The sequence below is a fragment of the Aplidium turbinatum genome, chromosome 13 (assembly GCF_918807975.1).
Source record: "Aplidium turbinatum chromosome 13, kaAplTurb1.1, whole genome shotgun sequence".
NCBI lineage: Eukaryota > Metazoa > Chordata > Ascidiacea > Aplousobranchia > Polyclinidae > Aplidium > Aplidium turbinatum.
In genome coordinates, this window is record NC_137484.1 from 14,272,003 (window position 1) to 14,294,058 (window position 22,056).

General features: G+C 37.5%; 2 protein-coding genes across 2 annotated transcripts; both read left to right on the forward strand.

Moving 5' to 3' along the window:
* Positions 1-4,544: 4,544 nt before the first annotated feature.
* LOC145781828 (casein kinase I-like) lies at positions 4,545-10,875 on the forward strand. Its single transcript, XM_082593506.1, has 3 exons — positions 4,545-5,516; positions 6,634-6,732; positions 9,350-10,875. The coding sequence occupies exons 1-3, from the start codon at positions 4,776-4,778 to the stop codon at positions 9,551-9,553; spliced, it is 1,044 nt and encodes a 347-aa protein (XP_082449632.1). The 5' UTR covers positions 4,545-4,775; the 3' UTR covers positions 9,554-10,875.
* Positions 10,876-17,454: 6,579 nt separating this feature from the next.
* LOC145781672 (uncharacterized) lies at positions 17,455-18,641 on the forward strand. Its single transcript, XM_082593347.1, has one exon. It carries the CDS (start codon positions 17,455-17,457, stop codon positions 18,271-18,273), a length of 819 nt encoding a protein of 272 aa, XP_082449473.1. The 3' UTR covers positions 18,274-18,641.
* Positions 18,642-22,056: the final 3,415 nt, after the last annotated feature.

The window sequence follows — 22,056 nt, forward strand, 5'->3', positions numbered from 1 at the left end:
TAATCGCTATCAGAAAAATTGATGGTCTTTGTCAAGCTCCCAGCTGATTGTTTGTGAGGTTGAAAGACTATCGGTTGCATGCCGTCTGCTGACGAATTAATTGATTTGTGCTGACAGTTATATTGATGATCAGGCAATTGACAATGAAAGATCTATACACTACTGATATTTCAAATCAAGTAAACGCAAAAAAATTAAAATACATATGATCTCGTCTAAGTAGCTTACCATATGTTGTAGCCTACATTTCCTTTTCTAACTTTCACAGAATTGTTTCAATGGAGTCTAAAATTGCTTTTAGAATTTCGAAAGCTACTCGTATTTACATGGCACAGTTGTAACGGTAGTGTAGCGTAAACCAAAACATTGTATAGCAGTGGTCAATGGTGTACTGTACGGTAATCATTTTTTAAGTAGGCTATTCTCTTTTTTTAAATTTTCAAACATGCTTGATTTGTGCCATCACTTTTTGTATCATATCACATCAATTTATTTTCATATAATCTGAACAGCAATTGAGCAAACTGTAAACCTAATTTGTGTTTAAAGCCTGCTGAAAAACGTGAACACCCAAAAAAATGCACACCATACCGTACCCCACTGTTGTATACATATAATCTATATAATTGATTGAGTTTCACTTTAAGCAGCATAATTGTTGTTTATTTCACAAGTGTAAATATAAATGACCTGTTTTGGCCTGATGCATGCGGATGCCGCTACCAACACAAATCAAAATTGCTGATTGAAGTCAGAATTTGTTAGAAATTAATCACTTATTTGTTATGAGCTACCTACCCACCACAAACCATCAATATACCCAGGTTAAACAAATCAAAGGTTCCAAACTCTTCCTTACAAAATTTAGAAAAATTGTAGGAATTTCAATCAATGACTTGGGCACTGCCCAACTCTTCATTTTTCCCAACAACATTGAAAAAAAGGCTGAAGCCATGTTAGATGACTTAGGTGCTACCGGTATTCTATTTTTATTTGATCTTTTCATGGACAAATTAGTTTGCACAGATGCAAAACGTAGTACTTGTTTGCGTGAAAAGGTACCATAATGCACATAGTCAACTATTCTCACGAAACTAGACCTTTGGAAAAATTACACTCAAACAAAATTTGACTGATTGAGCCAGAAACCACTTGTGCAGAGCAGATCCTATGCAACTTCTTTAACATCATGCAACATGGCCAGTTTCTTTTTTACTAGATCCAACAGTTCAAAAAGCATAGGAAAAACAATCTTGATTTAGAAAATGTAGAATAAAGCAATGTTGATCTACGCAGTACAATTAAAAGTGTGATACAACCGACAGCTGGAAGCATTAAAAAAAAATTGTTGGATATGCTGCTCCTGTTTCAAATCATCAAGTTATTTGTCAAAAAATATCTTCGTTCAGTGTTAAACTGAGATTTGCATTAATTACACATTTTATTAACCTAGCTTTGTTTATATTCAATGATTTAATCTTTTCTTTCAAGGAAGCACTTTTCTAATTCTTTGGATATCAATCGCTTCTGTTTCGAGCTATGGTTTTTACTTTGCTCATGCACACAAACTATTGAACACACTGTTTTGCCTTAGAATTAACCAATTGCTAGCGGATGGTTTATGTTTGTTAAGTGTGTGTTTGAATTTGCATCAAAGCTTTATTGCCGGCCTACTTCATTGTTTTGTTCAATTACTTTAGCATTTATCTTGGCAATTTCTGAAGCCAAATTTGAATTCTACATAATAAAGAAACAGGTTTTAGGAAAAACTTTCTGTTAAAATGCAGATAGACAGTCTTCGAAATTAGCATATTTTTACTTCGGCAAAAACGTTGCCGAGGCTAAACGGCAAAAGTTGAAATTGCCTCGGCAATTGCTGTGAACGTTTATTATGAAAAAATTGTAGGCTACCACAACATGTAAAACGAGAAGCGAAAAATATAATAGAGTATCAGTAGTCTTACCAAAAGTAACGATAAAGCGAGCAACGCGATACGCACGCTGTTACGATAATCATGTTAAATAACTCACGGGGGGGGGGGGGGGGGGGGGAAGTATGTTAATTTTGGGTTGATTCAACGTTCGAGTCAGCACAAATCAATTTAATTTTCCCGACGAGGTAGGTGTGTGGTACAAGTAACACCTTTGAACCCTGGGCAGTCGCCATGGATTGTTACACCATGGGTCTCTGGGAACACTGGTCTTGATCACACACCAAACTAACAAGTGGGTCCACGTCCCACCTCATGGGCAACAACCTCGACTGGTTGGCTAAAACTTGTTAGAAATCCTGCTGCCTTGCAGGAAATACTTTTTTAAGTAAAGGCTAGGCCCACCGCCAATAACTGTGGTTAGCGTCAGGAAGGGCATCCGGCTGGAAAATCTATGCTCCAAAATATTATTTAAATGCAGCAAAAGCTACTGTAAAAATGGGTTGGTGTACACCAGGGATCAGTTTTGTCACCTCTGATATTTGCTATTGTGGTTGACGTTGTAACTGAAGGAGTGAGGGAGGGCTTATTGAGTGAAATTTTGTATGCAGACGACCTGGTCTTGACAAGTAATAGTATGGAGAATGGAGGGAATAGAAAGAAGCATTTGAAACCAAGGGTATGAAGGTGAATCTTGAAAAAACAAAAGTGATGGTGAGTGGAGCAGAAGGAACAGTTGTTGAGAGCAAAGTAGATCCCTGTGGAATATGTGGCAAGAGAGTGATGAGAAATTCAATGCAATGCAAGGAATGTGGAAAGTGGGTACATGCAAGATGTGCTAATGTCAAGAGAGCCGCAACAAGATTGGCGAAGTGTTTTGTTTGTGGGAAATGCAGTAAAGGAAGGAATGAAGTGGAAGGCCATGATGATGAGTTCTTCCATGGCATCGAAACAGTGACAGACTTCTGTTATCTGGGTGATCGGATAAATGGAAGTGGTGGATGTGAAGCAGCGGTGACAACAAGGGCAAGATTGGGCTGGGCAAAGTTCAGGGAATGTGGGGAAATGTTGCATGGCAGAAAATTTTCACTAAGGATGAAAGGAAAAGTATATCGGAGCTGTGTGCGGCCTGCAATGCTATATGGTAGCGAGACATGGGTATTGAGAGAGAGTGAACTGGCAATCCTGAGAAGAACGGAAAGGTCAATGGTGAGAGCAATGTGTGGGGTGAAAACGAGAAGGGAAAAAAGGACTGAAGAATTGTTGGATATGCTAGAGATGAGAGAGACCATAGACCAACTGGCAAGGGCAAATGGAGTAAGATGGTATGGACATGTGATAAGGAGGGAGGAAGGAAGTTTTCTTAGAAAGGCACTAGATCTAAAGGTGGATGGGAAGAGGAAACGCGGTCGTCCAAGAAGAACGTGGAAACAACAAGTGAAGGATGAGTTTAAAAAAGTCGGACTGAAGGAGGAAGATGCAAGGGACAGGGTGAAATGGAGAAAAGGGATTAAGACAATTGCTGCACGGAAACAATCGGCCACCCCCACTAGTGGGGAACAAACCGACGATGGATTATGATGATGACCGGTTGTATTGCGCAACAACAATGCCCAATAAGAAATGACGACGACGTCATTTCTTAAGACGCTTGAAGACGCAAAACTGCCCGTTCATGAACACGCGATGTCACATGATCGGAAGCATTACTTTTCTTTACTGCCGAAGTACCATTTATCCAATTTTGTACTACTTTTTTAACTGGGCCCCGTAGCTTTTCTAATTCCGATTTGTTTCCGTCATAAAATTCTTTACAAATTTTGCAAAATAATACACTAACTTTTCCTTCTGTCCTCTTTGTTTCATAACCTATAGCAGGTAAATTCCACTTTTTAACTGTATCTTCCTTTTACCATAATTTATATTGGCAATGACACTGGTAAAGAACAAGCATTCGATGAAAGAATAACTTTTGCGTAACAATTAAGCCAGTATTTATAAGGTTGCAAACTTTTTTTATAGTTCACATGAGCATTGTCAGCGCATAAAATTGCACCTGTTGTTGTTATGCAACCAGACATCTATCACAAACCGCAATTAACAAAGCTCACCCTAAAGGTTAACCTATTACTTACATGTATTCGACGACTGTTGATGTTGTGTGGTTTGTTGTGAAAACGGCGCGATCGTTTCTGATACAGCCGGACAGATAACGGAAGGCGAAGCACGATAAGGAGTGAATGCTTACAATAATTTGACGTCTACTGGCGTTGAATCAATGCAAATAGGGTGATATTTCTATAAAAGATTCAATTCTCCCAGCTGGGCACATGTCTAAGCGGCGGCGAAGTAGAAAGTAACCCAAATAAAAACATCAAGCAATAGTAAGATTGAATCAACCTCCTAGTCTGGTGTGGTCTAAGAAAATTAGGGTTATTTTTGTAATCTTGTGGTTCTTGCAAGCGCTCGTGTGGCCTCGGCATTTTTATTGCCGAGGCTAATGTGCCATTCATGCATCTGCCTCGGCAATTGCCGAGGCTAATTTCGAAGACTGGATAGATTGCTATGCATTGTAAAAATTTTTAACCCTTTTCATTTAATTGGTGCAGGTGATGCAAACTGTTTATAACTGTATGTTGTTGTGCAAACAGTTGGTGGGGTGAAATATATATTATAAAGAATAGCAAAAATAACTGTCTTGTGCAAGTTAGTCTTATATTGCTTGTTGTACTCAATAAGCATTGATGCAACTTGCTGTTTGTCATAGATCTTTGTGGAACTTTGCAACGTGAAAAAATACACCAGTTCAATTTTAGATTTATACCGTAGAATTGTCTAAAAGCAATGGCAAGCTCTAGCGGTTCAAAACCTAGTGAGTTTATTGTGGGAGGAAAATATCGCCTGGTAAGAAAAATAGGAAGTGGATCCTTTGGTGATATCTATCTTGGCATTAACATAGCCAATGGAGAAGAAGTTGCTGTAAAACTGGAATCTCAAAAAGCTCGACACCCTCAGCTTCTGTATGAAAGCAAGGTGTACAAGATTCTTCAAGCTGGAGTTGGAATTCCCCATATCCGTTGGTATGGACAAGAACGAGATTATAATGTCTTGGTGATGGATTTGCTTGGGCCAAGCTTAGAAGATCTCTTCAACTTCTGCTCTCGTCGATTTACCATGAAAACTGTTCTTATGCTTGCGGATCAAATGATAAGTCGTATTGAATATGTCCACAACAAAAACTTTATCCATAGAGATATTAAACCAGACAACTTTCTCATGGGCATTGGACGTCACTGCAACAAGTTGTTTCTGATTGATTTTGGGCTTGCTAAAAAATACAGAGATAGCCGCACCCGACAACACATACCTTATCGCGAAGACAAGAACTTGACAGGCACTGCCAGATATGCGTCAATAAATGCTCATCTAGGTATTGAACAAAGCCGTCGTGATGATATGGAGTCATTGGGCTATGTACTTATGTATTTCAACCGGATGTCATTGCCATGGCAAGGCTTGAAAGCTGCCACCAAAAAACAAAAGTACGAAAGAATCAGTGAAAAGAAAATGTCTACACCAGTAGAGGTACAGTACTTACTTAAGCACATGTTGTAAAACCACAGAATATTGCTTACAGTGATATTTATTTTCAATAAAGTTAGCTATGTAACATATCATATACTATGGAATCTCATCATGCGGTTGCACTAACATTTATGCTTATGTTAACAGTGCATTCATAGCAGTTAAGCATTGACCCTTAAGTACAAACAATAACTTACATAGATGTAGTTCTGTATTGCCATGTTGTTTTTTGAAAAACATATCCAAAATATACAACCTAATAGAAAATGGTAGTTTTACGGTAAGTTACAAATCGACCTTTAAAAAGAAGGTGTTCTTCAATGTGTCAAAACTGCCCCAATTACAATTCTTCTACCCCATTGGCCTTCAAGCAAAAATCTTTATGTGGCAATTTTAGAAGCATTTTCTTATTGTTGTGACATATTGACACACAACAATTAGTTTGAAAACGAGAAGAAAACAAGCAATTGCAAACCTGTAATAAACGAGCACAAATTTGTGGCAAAAACACAAGACAGATTACACTGTTCTGTACTTCACACCGCCATTTGTTGTGTACCGGTAGTTGTATTCTCTACATTTGTGTGTGTGCGAGCTCACATAATCTTTTATTGCGGGAATCATGTAAATTATTGATCACAAATTGTCGCTTTGGTAGAAATAAATTTTCATTTTTTGATGAAGTATTTAGCGATTGCTGTCTAAAAACTGGGGTGGTCACGTTATTGAAACAAAATGTAATACCTTTCCATAGAAAAATCTTGGGACCTTGAAAAAATGGTTGTGATAACAATTAACGAAGCGGTTTGGTCATGGAGATCGTCACCAACTAGGGTTCCACTGTATATCTTTACTTTCATAAAATGCGTAAATAATAATTTTTTCTAAGGAACATTTAACATTAGCCCATACAGTATCTTATATACCGGTATAGAAAAGTAGATGCTTTGTGGTTCTTGTGCCATGTTTTATAAACCATGATTCTTAATGTTAAAAAGTGCTGGTAGACCTACTATTTTGTAGAGCAATTTTTTTGTGAAATGTAAGGTATAATATATTTTTCTTCAAACTTAATTGTGTTATGTTTTAATAACCTTATGTTATTCTACCTTTTAAGGTTCTTTGCAAAGGTTTTCCTGCAGAATTTGCAATGTACTTGAACTATTGTCGTGGCCTGAGATTCGAAGAGGCACCTGACTATATGTATCTCCGTCAGGTTTGTATTATTTAACGTTGTATACCTTTGAGTGAAAGTGATGGAGCCACAAGCTAAAAAAAATGGTTTAACTATTTACAAAATATCTGTAAAAACTCTCATTCAAAATGAAAGTTTGTTGAACAGTTACTGTAGTAGTTTACTGTACAATGCAAAACATAACAAATTGCAACCTTCCTCATAAGTCAGTTTACAATATTAAATCAACATATATGCGACATTGCTAAACTACTTGTAACAATAGTAATGAAGGGTGTCATCAAGCCTCAGTTTGTTTGGTCCAACAAATCATTCACTGCCCAGTGAATGATTTGTTGGACCAAACAAACTGAGGCTTGATGACACTGATTCATTGGACCAACTACTTGGTTGGTTTAGTACAGTTGAAAGCATGTTACAAGCTGTCAAGGTTCCATCACAGTCAGCATTCCCTCATTTTAAGATTGCATTGCAATTCATTGTTAAAACAACAATCGAGGCTGTTTTATTTTGCTTAAATTTTCACTTTACATTGCTTTATGAATAAAATTAGACAGATGTGCCCAGGTTGATATATGTTGGACATTTACCACAGTTAGCTGTTTTTCAAACTCTTCATACGCAGATTGTTGTGAATATTTACCATCAACATACCTTTCTTGCTCAAGTTAATTTGCATATATATGTAAATTGTAAATATATACTGCTTCAGTAAACCAGATTGAAAAGTTTGTAAGCCGCTGTTGGTTGTGTGAGGTTTTGACTGGAATCTTTATTTTTAACCATGTTTTTTGTGGGTTTTTTTTCATTTGCATTGAACGTTTAGCTGTAAACTATTGCTGACAAAGAAATATCACCCGTATTAGTAGTATGAAAACACATGTCATGTTGAGAACAAACACTGAATAATTCGGTTGTGTGGCAACGAAGTTTGTGGTTCTTAAACTTTTTGTGACACGCCTCCCTTTTACAATTTTAACAAAATTCGCGCCCCACCTTGTTTCAAAATCAAACAAATTACGCAGAACAGCAATTCGTTTCCTGGTAAGTTGCATTAATGCAAATTACGATGTAACTGTTTTTTGGTTACCAATTGTTTAATTTGATGATTAGTAGCAGATAAGGCACATCTCAGATCGGCTTCACAGTCAAGTTTGTGTCTAGATTTTGTCTTTATGTTGACAGGAGTACAAAAAACATTTCCGCACAAGTAAGTGGATGAAAATGGAAGAAGTGTGCGTATAGCCACAGCACCCACACTCTTGTAAATGTTTGTACATATTTCACCCAGAACTCAGTTAGTGGCATTGCTTCAAAGTCTTCCCTATTCAGTAGAACTTCATTTTAGCTCCAAGAATTCCTCTTGTAAATTGTCTGTGCGGTTTCTTCTCCCGAGCTATCATGTGAGCAATTCCGAAAGACGCTTCTACAACTTCCGCGGACGACGATTGACGAAAGCACTCACTACTTGCAATCTTTATGTTTTAAAAGAGTCGTTCTTGCATTGGAAAAAAGCTGAAAGTTTATTTTGATGATCAAGGTGTTTTTTTTTCAAGATGACGCTGCGAACGAGTTGGTCTCAAAGCGTCGTTGCTCAGATTTTGAAAACATATGACGCATTGTAGTACAACTTGGTCATTTACTATGGCATCTATAAAGTCAAAATTCAGACAATCTTCGTCATACTTTCTCTTTTTTCCACTCATTTTATGTCAATAGAATTGATTAATTAACAATAAACCTATTTAAATCAATGCTAAAATTTAAAAAAAAGTTTACCCATGGTAGCCTAGTGTCGTAGAGTTGGGGATACTGCTGCACTTCTAGCCGCTGTCAGTTGTCAGTCAGTCGTTGCCATTGTTATTACAATTAGAGCTCGAGGCTGCTGTGTCAGAAAACCGTTATGTTACGAGAGTTAAGGCGTCGCAGAAATATTTAGCAACGTCTAAAACATCACAAAGAATGCGAGATGTGACAACAACACACTCTACAAACACTGTTACTGCTGTAAAACAAAGTTTCATCTTCAACAACCGACTGTCCAGCGTAGTTGTGAAGACATGTTTAGTCATAATTCATGCAGAGTTTTTCAATTTCTTGCGCCCCCCTTGTGAGCCTCACACGCCCCCCAAGGGGGGCGCGCCCCCCAGTTTAAGAACCACTGGTTCAGATGATAGGTTGTATTTCATTATTTTGTTTATATTCTTATTTTTCAAACTCAAAGTATTTTGTAGTCTCTCAGGCTGTTACAGTTTCTTTAATTTATGTCCTGTTTTTTTTCTTATGAATCACTCTATGATGTCCAAGATAAGTCATAAGCATTTGTATACGGTACATAAAAAGCACTTGCAAGTTGTTTTTATCAAGCCTACAAGAGTTGAGTGAATAACGATTAATGAGTGTATATCAATGTAAACGCCATTTAAACAACAAGCAATATTCTTGCTTCCTCACTTTCAAGTTTTCTAATTCTTCTTTGGGTAAGATAAGCTAAACCATAAGAAGGTGTTGCCAGTGACCATCACATTCATCAATGCGGATTATTTTTTTATTGAATGAAATGCCCAGTGAGCTGCCTCGTTTAATTTTCACACTGAATAGGATCATGTTTAACATATTTTAACGTTTCTGGTTGCAGCTGTTCCGAATTTTGTTCCGCACTTTGAACCATCAGTACGACTATATCTTCGACTGGACAATGCTGAAGCAGAAAGCTGCTGCAGCTGCCACTTCATCCACTGTGACACCCACGGGCGCAACCAAACACACGACCCAGCATGGCTCGCACCACCACCAAGTCGCACACCAGGAGAAAGGCCGATCCAAACCTACTGGTTATTAAGTAGGTTATTTACGGAAATAATAAAAACAATGACCTGTAACCACAAGACAATCTATCACGTAAATTGTTAATGCTGTTTGTAAGGCTTTCAACTGTTTTGTATGAGAATACAAAACGATTGGATGATTTTATGAGCTGCTACTTTTGGGCTCAGCACGAATTGTTGATTTGTGATGTTCATAAATGTCTGTTGACATACAGTATTTTTTCCAACAGTTGTCATGTGAAGCTGAATGATATATTTACTTTTCATATGTATTGGATATATGGTTCTACGTCACAAAGCTATCTTGTGCCTGCATATGTTTCAAGAGAAATATAGCTTGTATATTCCGTATTCGCGTCATAGCATCAAGCTTTAAATTTTCCTTCGGTTGTCCTAAACCTTCCATTTGATCATAGCACAGTGCTATTGCAACGGTACTGGTTTGAAAGTGAATGACCCTGTGCCTTTGCTTAGGCGTGAGGTTTTTTATTCTGTCACTTGACTTAGAACGTCATCAATAAGTTTTCACTGGCATACCGCAGGCTTTCTTTGTATCGTCTCGACACTTGATAGCAGTATCTATATTAACTCCCTTGTGTGATATGTCAGTCTATGATTGCAACATTTGAAGTCGTGTCATTAGGAAAGTTCTTTCATATGTAAATTGCTTAAATACCGGCATTGAGTGCCTAAAGTAATAGTTTTTTCTGATAAACAACGTTCTCTAAACAGCCTTTTTGTTATGCTAAAGCTTGGCTATGCCTGCATGCCCGAAGCATTGCAGCGCGTATATTGGTTGTAAACCCCTTACAACAGGATTGTGGTTAGGTTACTTTCCCCACATGACGTGACAATGCATAATTAAAAGCATTGTTGCATGCTACGGCGTCTGCTCTTGTCACAGCTAGCAGATTAGTCCATGTTTACATTGAGTGACATCTGCAGACGTTAAATCAATGTAAAACGGGCCGATTTGTTGCTGGTTTAGGGTGTGTGTTGGGTTCGTCGTGTTCATGGCTGTTTTACGTTTTCTTTTAACCTGCGTTGAAGACTTTTTATACCGGGCTCAAGTTAAACTATGAAATGCGTTACTTTTTTCTACAGTGCCAACCGTGTGTTGGCTTGCACGGTGATTTGTTAGTGCTGTATCTTTATATGATTTCCCATTCTGTGTAAGATTGACAGCAAGAAGCAAACGTATTCTGGTTTAACTTTCACCAGCTGTATAAAAACTTGAATGAACTTTTTATTGTTGTCTTGTGAGCCCATTTTAACTCGTTCTCTCAAATAAAAAAAATGTTTCATTGGTAAGCAGAACAATGTGTTGTTTGGTGTCTCATAACTTTACTGGCACTCAAGCATCTTTTATGAACAGCACAGTTACTTTCCGCTGGTTGACAAAAGAAGCATTTTCGTCCAAAAGTAAAGCAGCGATCACTTCATTCTACTAATCTACTGCTATGGTAGAAATTCCGTCACAAACTATCATTCAGTTTCACCAACAAGAAGGTTCCTCGACGATAAAATCCTCCATTTTTACATTGATTCAACGTCTACGGACGTTTGGTAGAAATACCGTCACAAACAACCATTCAGTTTCACCAACAAGAAGGTTATTCTTGGCCACTTCTAGCTATTATAGCTTACTTGAGATGTAAGCACGTATTGTGCTTTTTTTCTCTTTCTTTAAGAAAGATCCCGATTGCTTTGCCACGCCCGCTGACGAGATAAGCTTAGACTTTAATTAGCTCGATTGCGTGGCAATTTGATTTAATAAGCAAGGTAAATGCTTGATGTTGTGTTTGCACCTTCACAAGGAACGTCTCGTTACATGTGACGTAAAAATCGACGTTGACCCAAATCAGCAAAACTTTCCATTTTTTATATCTTTTTAACGTCTTGTGATGTCGTTACGATGCCAAAACAGGCAACTTTGAATGGCTGAGGATTGTCGTATAGCTGTCAGATACGCTACCCAACGAAAGCAAGTTTCTTTGCGACAACGTAAAATTGACAACTTTTGATGTCTCGTTATTGATCCGGCGGTTAAGCTTTTATCTCGATTGAATGTAAATACGACTGTCAGAAACCTTTTACAGCCCAGTGTCAAACGCAGCGCTTTTTCCGTTTTCTCTTCAAGGTATTCAAACCAACATTGTCTATCTTAACATTATCTTCGCCATGGATATCTTCTTGTGAAGTGTTGGTGTTTTGATAGTGAAATGACCATGCATCGCACACAGTGGTTATAGGCGAATTCTTCGTAAACAATTCTTCGTAAAGCAATTCTTCGTAAGCAATTCTTCGTAAAACAATTGTTCGTAAACAGTTGTTGGTGAAATGAAATCCGTAAAAGAATTTTTCGTAAAGCATTTCTTCGTATACATCAAATCTCCATTGCATGCACGAATAAATGCTTTGGGAAGAATTGTTTTACAAAAAATTAACTTTACGAAGAATTGTTTTACGAAAAATTGCTTACGAAGAATTGCTTTACGAAGAACTGTTTACGAAGAAAACGTCGGACACCGCACACAGTAGCCTATCCAGTTACATTCTTTTAAGCTTACCGTTTATTATTTTGTGAAAACAAACTACAGTATGCAGCTTTGCAAACTGACATTGGAAAATTGAAATTTTTTGTAAGTAGAAATTTAATATGGTACTACAAGTGTAAATGCAAAGTGCTGTAGTTCTGTGGTGTATACGAAGGAAACAAGACGCGCTGTATACAGTATGTTGGACCAGATTGGGCTTTATTTTCAAAAACAGACAAAACTTAATGAAATCAGTAAATAGTTTTCGACGTTTGGGTATTACATACGGTAATGATTCTTGTAGCGCTGTATAAAAGATTAATTTGACTCGTAACTTTTCAACGTATTATCCTACTTACCAGCGAAGTACATTCCCTAAGAAGTAAAGCTAATGCCGTGTATTTTGCTACGGCACTTGCCCAGTGACCTTTTGGATATTATATTTGGTGCTTGCTTCATGTCGCAGCTCGTAGAGCCACTTTTGTTGGTATGCTTAACCTCTGGTTGCGACGACGAAAACTGTAATCACAATACACCGTATCGCGTGACCTTTCTCGGGGAATGGTCATTCAATCGCACAACAAAAAAGAAAAGCCTCCGGCAACGTTTGAGCTTTTGGTCTGTAGTCGAACACTTTCGAGACAAAAGAAAAATATTGTACAAGGCGGAGAGATATGCTCTTTTCTTCAAAAGTTGACCTTTCAAAACAAAGTTGCAAGTTCATCAGAGTCAGTTGTTCTTTTAACAGTTGACCAAAAACAGACTTTCAGTTCAATAATAAATTTTTTTGCTTCTATTTTTATCCCTCAACAAAACTGCAGTTATTTCTGATACTTATGAAATTCCATCCGGGACTATCACAGTTGTCAAGCTTCATTAAAACAACAGCGTTTTAGCGGAATACGATTTTCTACCGAGGTTACAAAAACGTTTTGTCACGCCGTATAGCTATGGGCAAACCGGTGGAGTGGATTGCAAATGGCGAAGTTTCTTTAGCGTGTAAAAGCTAACCTAATTTCTTCCTAGTGTATACAGTATACACTGATTTAATAACTGTCCAGTGGTGAAATACACACGCGTAAATGGTTCTACCGTTGCAAAGAAACATGAACATATCTCAACTAACAAATAATTTCTTTTTACATCAATTCAACGTCTACAGATGTTATTGCTACGGGGTAACATGTGATGACTTTTGGCCATTTTGAAGGGCTGTTCAAACATCATAATATGGTACCCTTTGGGGTGTCGGAAGCGCATTATAGCAAGAAAACAATCCCGTGAGTTTCGAGCATGCCATCACAACAAAAACAGTAGCTCCATGGCAATCAAACGTCATAAAATTTGTCTAGTAGACAATAATTGTCGTAGGAAAATAAAACACTTTTGGGTGCGAAAAAATTTTGTCTGAATAACTGAACGTTTTGCCCAAATTCGCGATGTTTTTTTGTAGCTTAGCAACTTCCCTTTCACTCCCATCTCTCTCGGCTATGTTAGTAAATCTATTGTAGCAGAGATGTAAAAGTAAATGGGAAGGGAAGGTCTAAAACAGGAACATTAAAGTAATCCAAACTGCAACCAATCAAGGTACCGGTAGTTGCTTTAAAAATCATAAACAATTATTTAAAGTTTACTTCTCAAAAACGAGATCGCTCGCGGTATTCATTTCTACATTGGATTGGCTACCTGTTAGATAATTACAGGCAGGCCATTGTTTTGTGGCCGCTTCAATGACGCGTGATCCATTGTTTCTCTGAAACAATGCGCAACATAACATAAGAAAAATGATAGCATTAATTTTTTTATTGTTGATCCTACTGTAGGCTAACCTACGTCATATAACTTGACGGCAATTAGTAGCCTACTTTAATTTTTTTTCTTCCCATTGACTTAAAAGCTCAGACAGTAAATATTGCTAGTTGGCGCAGCATCTTCACAGCTGTCTGTGGCTATTGGGCCTACACAACACATCTACGCAGCTGTCTGAAGCTAACTTATTACGTAGGCTACCAGTATTCCTATCACGTAGGCTATGCCTCAAAAGAACACACCCAAAAAGGTTAAAACCTGACCCAAAAAAAAGGACAAAGGCTACCCGAGTCCCAGTCAGAGAATGGAAAGCATATTTTGGGATAGAAGATTTAAATGATGGGAGACGGTCTTTCTTCATTCCATTCCAATTTCATCATTAGCTTTCTAACACGGTTTTAAGACATAAAATAAATTGTGAAATAACTTGAGCAAAAGTTGCCGTTTAATTACGTTTCTTAAACTGAAATAATTCAATTTTTGATTTTGCATTTAACCAACGCAACTGTTGCCCACATGGTTGTTCGAGAAATCGACAACATTCACAGTGAAATAAGTATCTTCGTGAGTAGCATAGTTTCATTTCAGTTATTTAAATACAGAACACTAGGTTACATCGTTCTTGCATCATTCTATTTGTGTGAAAACGTAAACAATATAACAGTTTGAGAAACAAGAACATTATGTGGCAGCATAAGCTTTAAAAATCAAACCGCTAACGGTAATAATAATCATAAAAAATAATCAAGCTTATTTCAGCGTGGCTTCACACCGGTAGCCTACGCCCTACACAGTAGGCCTAGTATATTTGGCGAAAGTCCGAAACAAAAATAGTAAGCTATATCAAACACATAGCTTACATTTTATCCTTATCGAAGATACACATTGGAGACACCGATGAGGCGAGACACCGGGCTGTTCGAAACTAACTTTGTCAAGTCGAAACAAAATGAAATTCTTCTTATAGGTCTTTGCTCCGAAAGGAAACGAAATTAAGAAAAATAGTTTTAGGGCAAAACGAAATATCTCGTAATTTCGAAAGGAAATATTTTACAGCTAACAGACTATTGCTTGAGATGTCAACAGCAAATTTTAAACATTATTTTTTGTAAACAAAAGTGTTGGCATTAAGAATTTTATTTAACTATTAACTGCCTGGTTAGCCTATTGGTTAATTAACAGCCTCACTCAATGTTGAAAAATATTCTCACTTAGTTATTATAATCAAGCCTTTAAAAACATGATGCGAATTTACTTTGAACTTTGAAGTGTGAGTTTTTGGCACTTTTTAAATTCCCATACTTTGTTTCGAACGCAGAACGAAACGATATGGCTTGGATATCGAAATGAAACAAAAGGAAATTCTTCGCTCAGAAAATATTTCGAAACGAAATTAAGACAAGGAATTTTGCTTGAAATAAAATATGTCGAAATTTTGAAACATTTTTTTTTTAACAAACATTGTAGTTGATCAAGTGGCGCTGGTTCGACTCTCGGGGTAGGCTATGTGCTTGAGCAACGCATTTAGGACTGCTCTTCATTCAGTGAATGGAATAGGCTAATCCCCGGCAACAACACATCAACAACTATGAGAAACTTAAGTCTGTCAATTTTGGTAGCGGGAAAATAATAATAATAATAATATATGAGATGTTGTAAAGCAGAGTGCTTATTCATCTTTCAATCACGTACAGTAAACAACTAATAAAGATAGGCTAATAACAATATTAAGATTAACAGAGGTATCAACAGTGATAGCCTACACACGCAAAAGTAAACAGCTATGTAATATCAATGTGACTAGGTAAAAAGACACACAAAACAATACCAACATTTTTTGTTATTGTACTAAAGCAATATTGGTATGCATCAATTAGGCAGTGACTACTGGAATGCCTATTGCTAACAGTGTAATTAAACACTGGTGTTGGCAGGCTACTGTAACAGTGATGTACGCGCATATAAAAAATGTTGACGCCGTCAGCGTAAACGCAAACGTTCGAAAAACCATACGCCGTATACGTCAAAGTAACTTGTAAAAAAAGTTGGCGGCGTCAGCGCATACACTAGCGTAAACTAATTTTGTTTGCTAGGTGCCAAACATTCACACGGTATAAACCACTCGAAACAAGCAAGTTCTATTTTGAATATCCACGAAGAAACACAAGTATCTGAAAGTGTTCATCTGATATTTTGCTGTGTTTTGGTTCCAATATGGCTTTGCCCATTGAAAACATTCTTTCAACTGCAGCGCTGGAAGGTATTGGAGTGTTGTAGCGAAAAAATACATTAAAAAGTATGTGTTGACGCTAAGCGCTAAAAAACCGCGAAAACTTTACCGCATAGCCTCAAACGCAAACTATCCAAAAAAATGTGGCCGCAAGCGTTAGCGCAAGCAAAAAGTCTACGCGCAAGTATGCGGCGTAGAATTTGCGGCGTATACGTACATCTCTGTACAGTAATATCAGTAGGCTACACAAAAAGTCTCTACATTTGTCTAAAAGTATGCGAAAGTGCCAAAACTATGCTCTCAAAGAAGCTTTCCCAGTTCGAGGATAAAGATCAAAGCAATCAAAAACATAAATTTTAAATCAGCTTGTGGCAACATTTCCAAACACGAAGGATTAAGGAAGTTTCGAACCATTGTGTTTGTGGCAACACTGAGATTGTGGACAGGTCACAACAAAGTTGAATCAACTTTAGTTACCGGTAGTGTCCTAGTTTTTTTTTAATTCTATTCATTAGTTTTGCATGTTCACTGCAGCATGGTGTTAAATTTTTTTACGTTAGAGAGATAACATGCATAAGTTACAAGGTAGGCTGGGTGGCGACGATGTCGTCCCCTCATACATTGGCACGCGTAATTATTTACGCCGCCATAAAAAGCTTCATATGCGGCGGCTGTTGGATTTCAGCTCGAGCGTCAATGCCCACGTCGTTCCCAGTGAGTGATTATAAATAACGCTGCCGAAAAGACTTGATATTCCCTGGGAATACTAGGCCTCGAAATTGTTTTTTGTTGACGACAGACAAACGTGTCTGGTCTGAGCAGCTATCTCGGCAGACACACCAGTTTTAACGTCGATCGTCATGTTTAATCACTTTCTTCGGCATTTGAGAACTATAGCTGTGGTTTAGTTTAAATCGTATTGTTTTTCCAGATCACATAAAAAAAGTAATCTTAGATCAAGATCACCAAAATAAAAGTGATCTGAAAGATCACGATCTTCAAGATTAATATTAGTTTGACCAAATAGGGTATATGTCTTTATGGTCAAAAAGAAGTCTTCAAACATTACTGCATAAGAAATTTTAATTGAACTTCAATTGGTTTGATCACTGTTGTGTTCCTACTTATGCTTTTATGTGCAGTTTCACTTCATTGTTGTTTTTACAACATACAATTTAGATCAAATAAATTTTGAAGTATTATGGTTAGCTGTTAAAACATTGTAAGATGAATTGTTTTGTTTGACTAACAAGTCGATTGTCTTATGCAATAACACATTTTTTTTGTTTTGGAATGATTCATTTTCTCATCAACTGGAAGCTCAACTGGTGCATCAAGGATGGCTATGAATTTAAGAAGTATCATATTTATGACGAAAATTCAGCGCTTTCGGATTAAGCTGTATTCTACATATTATGAAATTCTTGAAGTATCTAAAAATGCAGATAATGAAACTCTGAAGAAGAACTATTATGTGAAATGTAAAAAACTTCATCCAGATATGTTACAAGGCAAAAGCAGGGGAAAAAGTGACTTACAAGAAGAATTTATGAAAGTTCAAAAAGCATACGAAGTTTTAAAGGTTGAAGAAACAAGACAGCAGTATGATATTTACTTGAAATCCATGGATCGTTCTCATCATGACTTTGTTGAATGGAGAGCGTACAAGAAAAATCGTGACCATGAACAAGACTATCAAAAGTATAATACAGGGCAACAACCGGACAGTGGTGTTGATGCAAGTTGGTCTGATTTTACCTTTCGGGATATTTTTGCACTGTTTGCGGCCACTGGAATGATAATATACATTGTACGCAATGAGCATAAAATGAATCAGATAAATAGGCCTCGTTCTCACAATCAATGGAAACAGTACATTTCCAGTGACTTTGTTGACTCACATCAAATTAGAACTGCCCATACCAAGAATGTAAACAAAAATAATACTGCCACGAACAGTACATTATCTGATGCTGTATCAGTAAAACCTGGTATGGCCAGAAATCGCCCATCAACTAAAAAAAATTCTGTATTTGAAGAAATTAAAGCGACCTCACAAGTATCAGAAGAAACAATCAACAAAATTAAAAAAAACTACAAGAATATTCCTGTCAGTAAACATGAAGACAACCACTTAAATACGTGGAGTAAACTATAGCACATGAATGCATGAACTTGATATAATGCACTTTATATTCTTTGCTACAAATGATCATCTACCGGTTTTGTCCTCAAATTGTTTAGTAAGTTTGTTCCATTAATCAACGAGATCCAAAGAGTGACATATCATGAAAAATCTATTCAACATGTTATCTCGAATAAGGGAGATTCCCAAATTATCAGTTGTTCTGAATGTAAGATTGATGAGATCATGATTGTCAGTGTACAGACAATCATAATTACATTTTTATTATTGTATAATGCTGGTTTTCTCTTTTTAGCCAATAAATATGAGTCTTATTTTTTATTAGGAATTGTTATTTATTAATAGCTTTAGGTGTGTTGTTTTTTGTCATATTAAAATGTTCTTGCAATACTAATATAGTAAATACATTTTATGCCCTGAACTGTATTATAATTCGAATAGGTGTGTGGGAAAACTTATTACTGTACCTGTGAACAGTCTTCGAAATTAGCATATTTTTACTTCGGCAAAAACGTTGCCGAGGCCAAACGGCAAAAGTTGAAATTGCCTCGGCAATTGCTGTGAAGGTTTATTACAAAAAAATTGTACCAAAACATGTAAAACGAGAAGAGAAAAATATACTAGAGTAGTCTATCACGACCGCACTGTTTGATTTGTTGTGATGTAATACTGTAATACCAAAAGTAGCGATAAAGCGAGCAACGCGATTACGCACGCTGTTACGGCAATTCACGTTACATAACTCATGGGTGGGAAAGAAAGGTAATTTTGGGTTGATTCAACGTTCGAGTCAGCACAAATCGATTAAATTTTCCCGGCGGGTTATATTGTGTAACAACAATGCCCAATAAGAAATTTACGTTTGTTTTACATTAATTCGACATCTAGCGACGTTGAGTTATCATAAAATAACGTTAATTGCTCAACCAGGTACCGGTAACAAATTAATAGCTCCCTGCGAAAAGATTGCCTCGATTTACGTTTACGCTAACATAATTTCGGCACAATTGGGATACTGCGAGCAACACAAAGTCTGTTTGATAAAGAACTAGCTGTCAGAATCGGAATCAACAGATGCTGTATCGGAGGATGAGCTTGTCGTGTCATCACTGGAATCAGAAACATCAAGAGGCTCATCGCTTAGCTGTAAATCTACAGTCTTCGCCGTTCGCAATGAAGCGTCCACGTTTTGCGGCTTCGTGCTTTGATACCCATCCACACGCTTCTTTCGCAGAGCTCCATCAGGGTGTTGAATAAGGATCAAATCTATGGCTGTGGCATAACGATTGGGAAGAATGTCTAACTCTAACCTTACAACCGCTCGTGTGGCCTCGACATTTTTATTGCCGACTCTAATGCGCCATTCATGCATCTGCGTCGGCAAATGCCGACGCTAATTTCGAAGACTGTGTGTATGCTGTATCCCACCCAGCAATATCAGATTTTTTACGTTGATCTAAAGTTTGAAGGCGTTGAACCAATGTAAAAAACGAATGATTTGCTGTTTGGGTGAATTTTCAATGCACCGAGACCGTGGCTTGCGACCGAGACGCAGTATGGACAATTTGGACATTGGACCCCGATTTATCAATGTAATGATATTGTTAAATTTAGACTTATTGACCCCGTAGAGTTGTAGTTCCTAACCTGGGTGCCATTTACAATACTCTGGGGTGCCTCGAGCTATTTCTCATATTTCTTTTTATATGTCTTCAAATTGTTAGCTAGGATCATTGTTGCGGATAAAAATGTTCATGTACGATTGTTTTTGTTGCATCATTAGAAACAGTTACTGTCATACCGTATGCGATGTTGAAGTAAATTGAAGTGTTATTATTATGGCTTTGATTTCCGAAGGTGTTATTAGGCTATTAATTGCCTTTCCCAAGGGCACAACAAGCGAACTTGCATACTTTTCTCCACACTGCATTAAGCGGAAAGTCAGCAGAGAAACAATGAATATCATTTTTAAAGTGTTTGATATGAAACGGTTTAGTCGAACAACCACTCTGCATGCGCAATGGAAGATTGTTGGTCTGCCACGAGATACCACAAAATGTTTTTATCTTCTGAAAGAGGCCGTAAGCCCAAAAAGGTTGAGAACCGCTGCTGAAGAGATTACAACTTGAAAAAAAAAATTAAAATGTTTAAAAACACTGCACTTAACAACGTAAACTGATGGTTTTACCTAAAAGTAACTTATTTTGTCGAGGGCTGTATTTTTCCGACTGTAGTCTAATTGCTTTGAACAGCCTTATCCTTCACATTTATTAATAAATTAAAACTGAGTTTTTGGAATTGAATTGTCTGATTTTTTGGAATTGATCGATATGTCAGCATCGGTTTTCTTCTGCTTGTGCGTGGTTGAGTGCAAAAGCCCGTGGGAGACCATTAAGGTGCAGTCACGCCTGTCTTCAGAGATGGTTCAATGGAACGGGTGCAGGGATACAGCTTGGTTGTTGAGTCTTCATTTTGCTTTTCAACTGCTTAAATCAACCACAGAAGCTGGTTTGTGGAAAACGATGTTCCGTAACAGAAATTTTTCATTTCACCTTAAAAACTTCTTGTAAGTTATTTTTAACTATTGTGATTTCTGCACTTGTGTATCCAACATTATTCTATTGTAACCAGCCTAGTTAACATTTCAATCTAGAAAATAGTGAAAGGGAAACTTCTCCGCTTTATCAACGTTTAAGCCTAATGACATATACAACCAAGCAACCACACTGCATTTAAACCAACCACACCACACGCCGTGTGGTTGCTTGGTTGTATATGGGAACGTTCAAATATTACGTAACGCCTTCGAGGAGGAGGGGGGGGTTTATACAAAGCGTTAGGGAACGTTCAAATATTACGTAACGCTTTTTTTTCGAATTTTTGACCCCCCCTCCCCCATGTAACGCCAACGTAACGCTTTTTTCAATCTCCCCCTCCCCCATGTAACGCTTTTTCACTACAAATTTAGCACAAAAAACTACCATTCCGTACTCGAAAGCGTTACGTAACGTTTTGCTTGAACCCCCTCCCCCCCGATGTGACGCTAACGTAACGCTTTGCATAAACCCCCCCTCCCCCTCGAAGGCGTTACGTAATATTTGAACGTTCCCTTACGTTAGCGTCACATCGGGGGTTCATACAAAACGTTACGTAACGCTTTCGAGTACGGAATGGTAGTTTTTTGTGCTGAATTCGTAGTGAAAAAGCGTTACATGGGGGGGGGGGGGGGGGGGTCAAAAATTCGGAAAAAAAGCGTTACGTAATATTTGAACGTTCCCTATGTCTGTGGTTGAAGAAAGTGACCTCTTTACCAAAATTGTATTTAAGCCTAATTTCGATTAAACGTTTAATCACATTGATCTATCACAAAAATTTCTTTTATTCCAAACATGCACCCCCCTATATACTAGTAAATAGCCTAGTGTTTGCAGAGCTTACCGTTGTGACTTGTGATGATTGTTAATTAGGTATACCCAGAGATGAAACAATGCGTGAAAAAATCAAAGCAGAATCATTCGGCTATTGCAAGAAACATCAAGCCACGTTGATCCCGATAAGAGTGATACTAACACCAGTCACGACTTCGAGGATGAGTTTTTTGAAGTGTTGGTGCCATCGGATGAAACGTCGCTACGGAAAGAAGTCAATTTTGGAGGTCTTTTTTTCAAGCAGAAGCAAGCAATCCTTATTAGCTTACCTTGTGCCGATTGAAATACAACATCTGCGGTGGAGACATTTTTCTCCGTTGAAAAAGACGTGCTCGTATTTTTAAAAGACGCGCAACAAATTTCACCA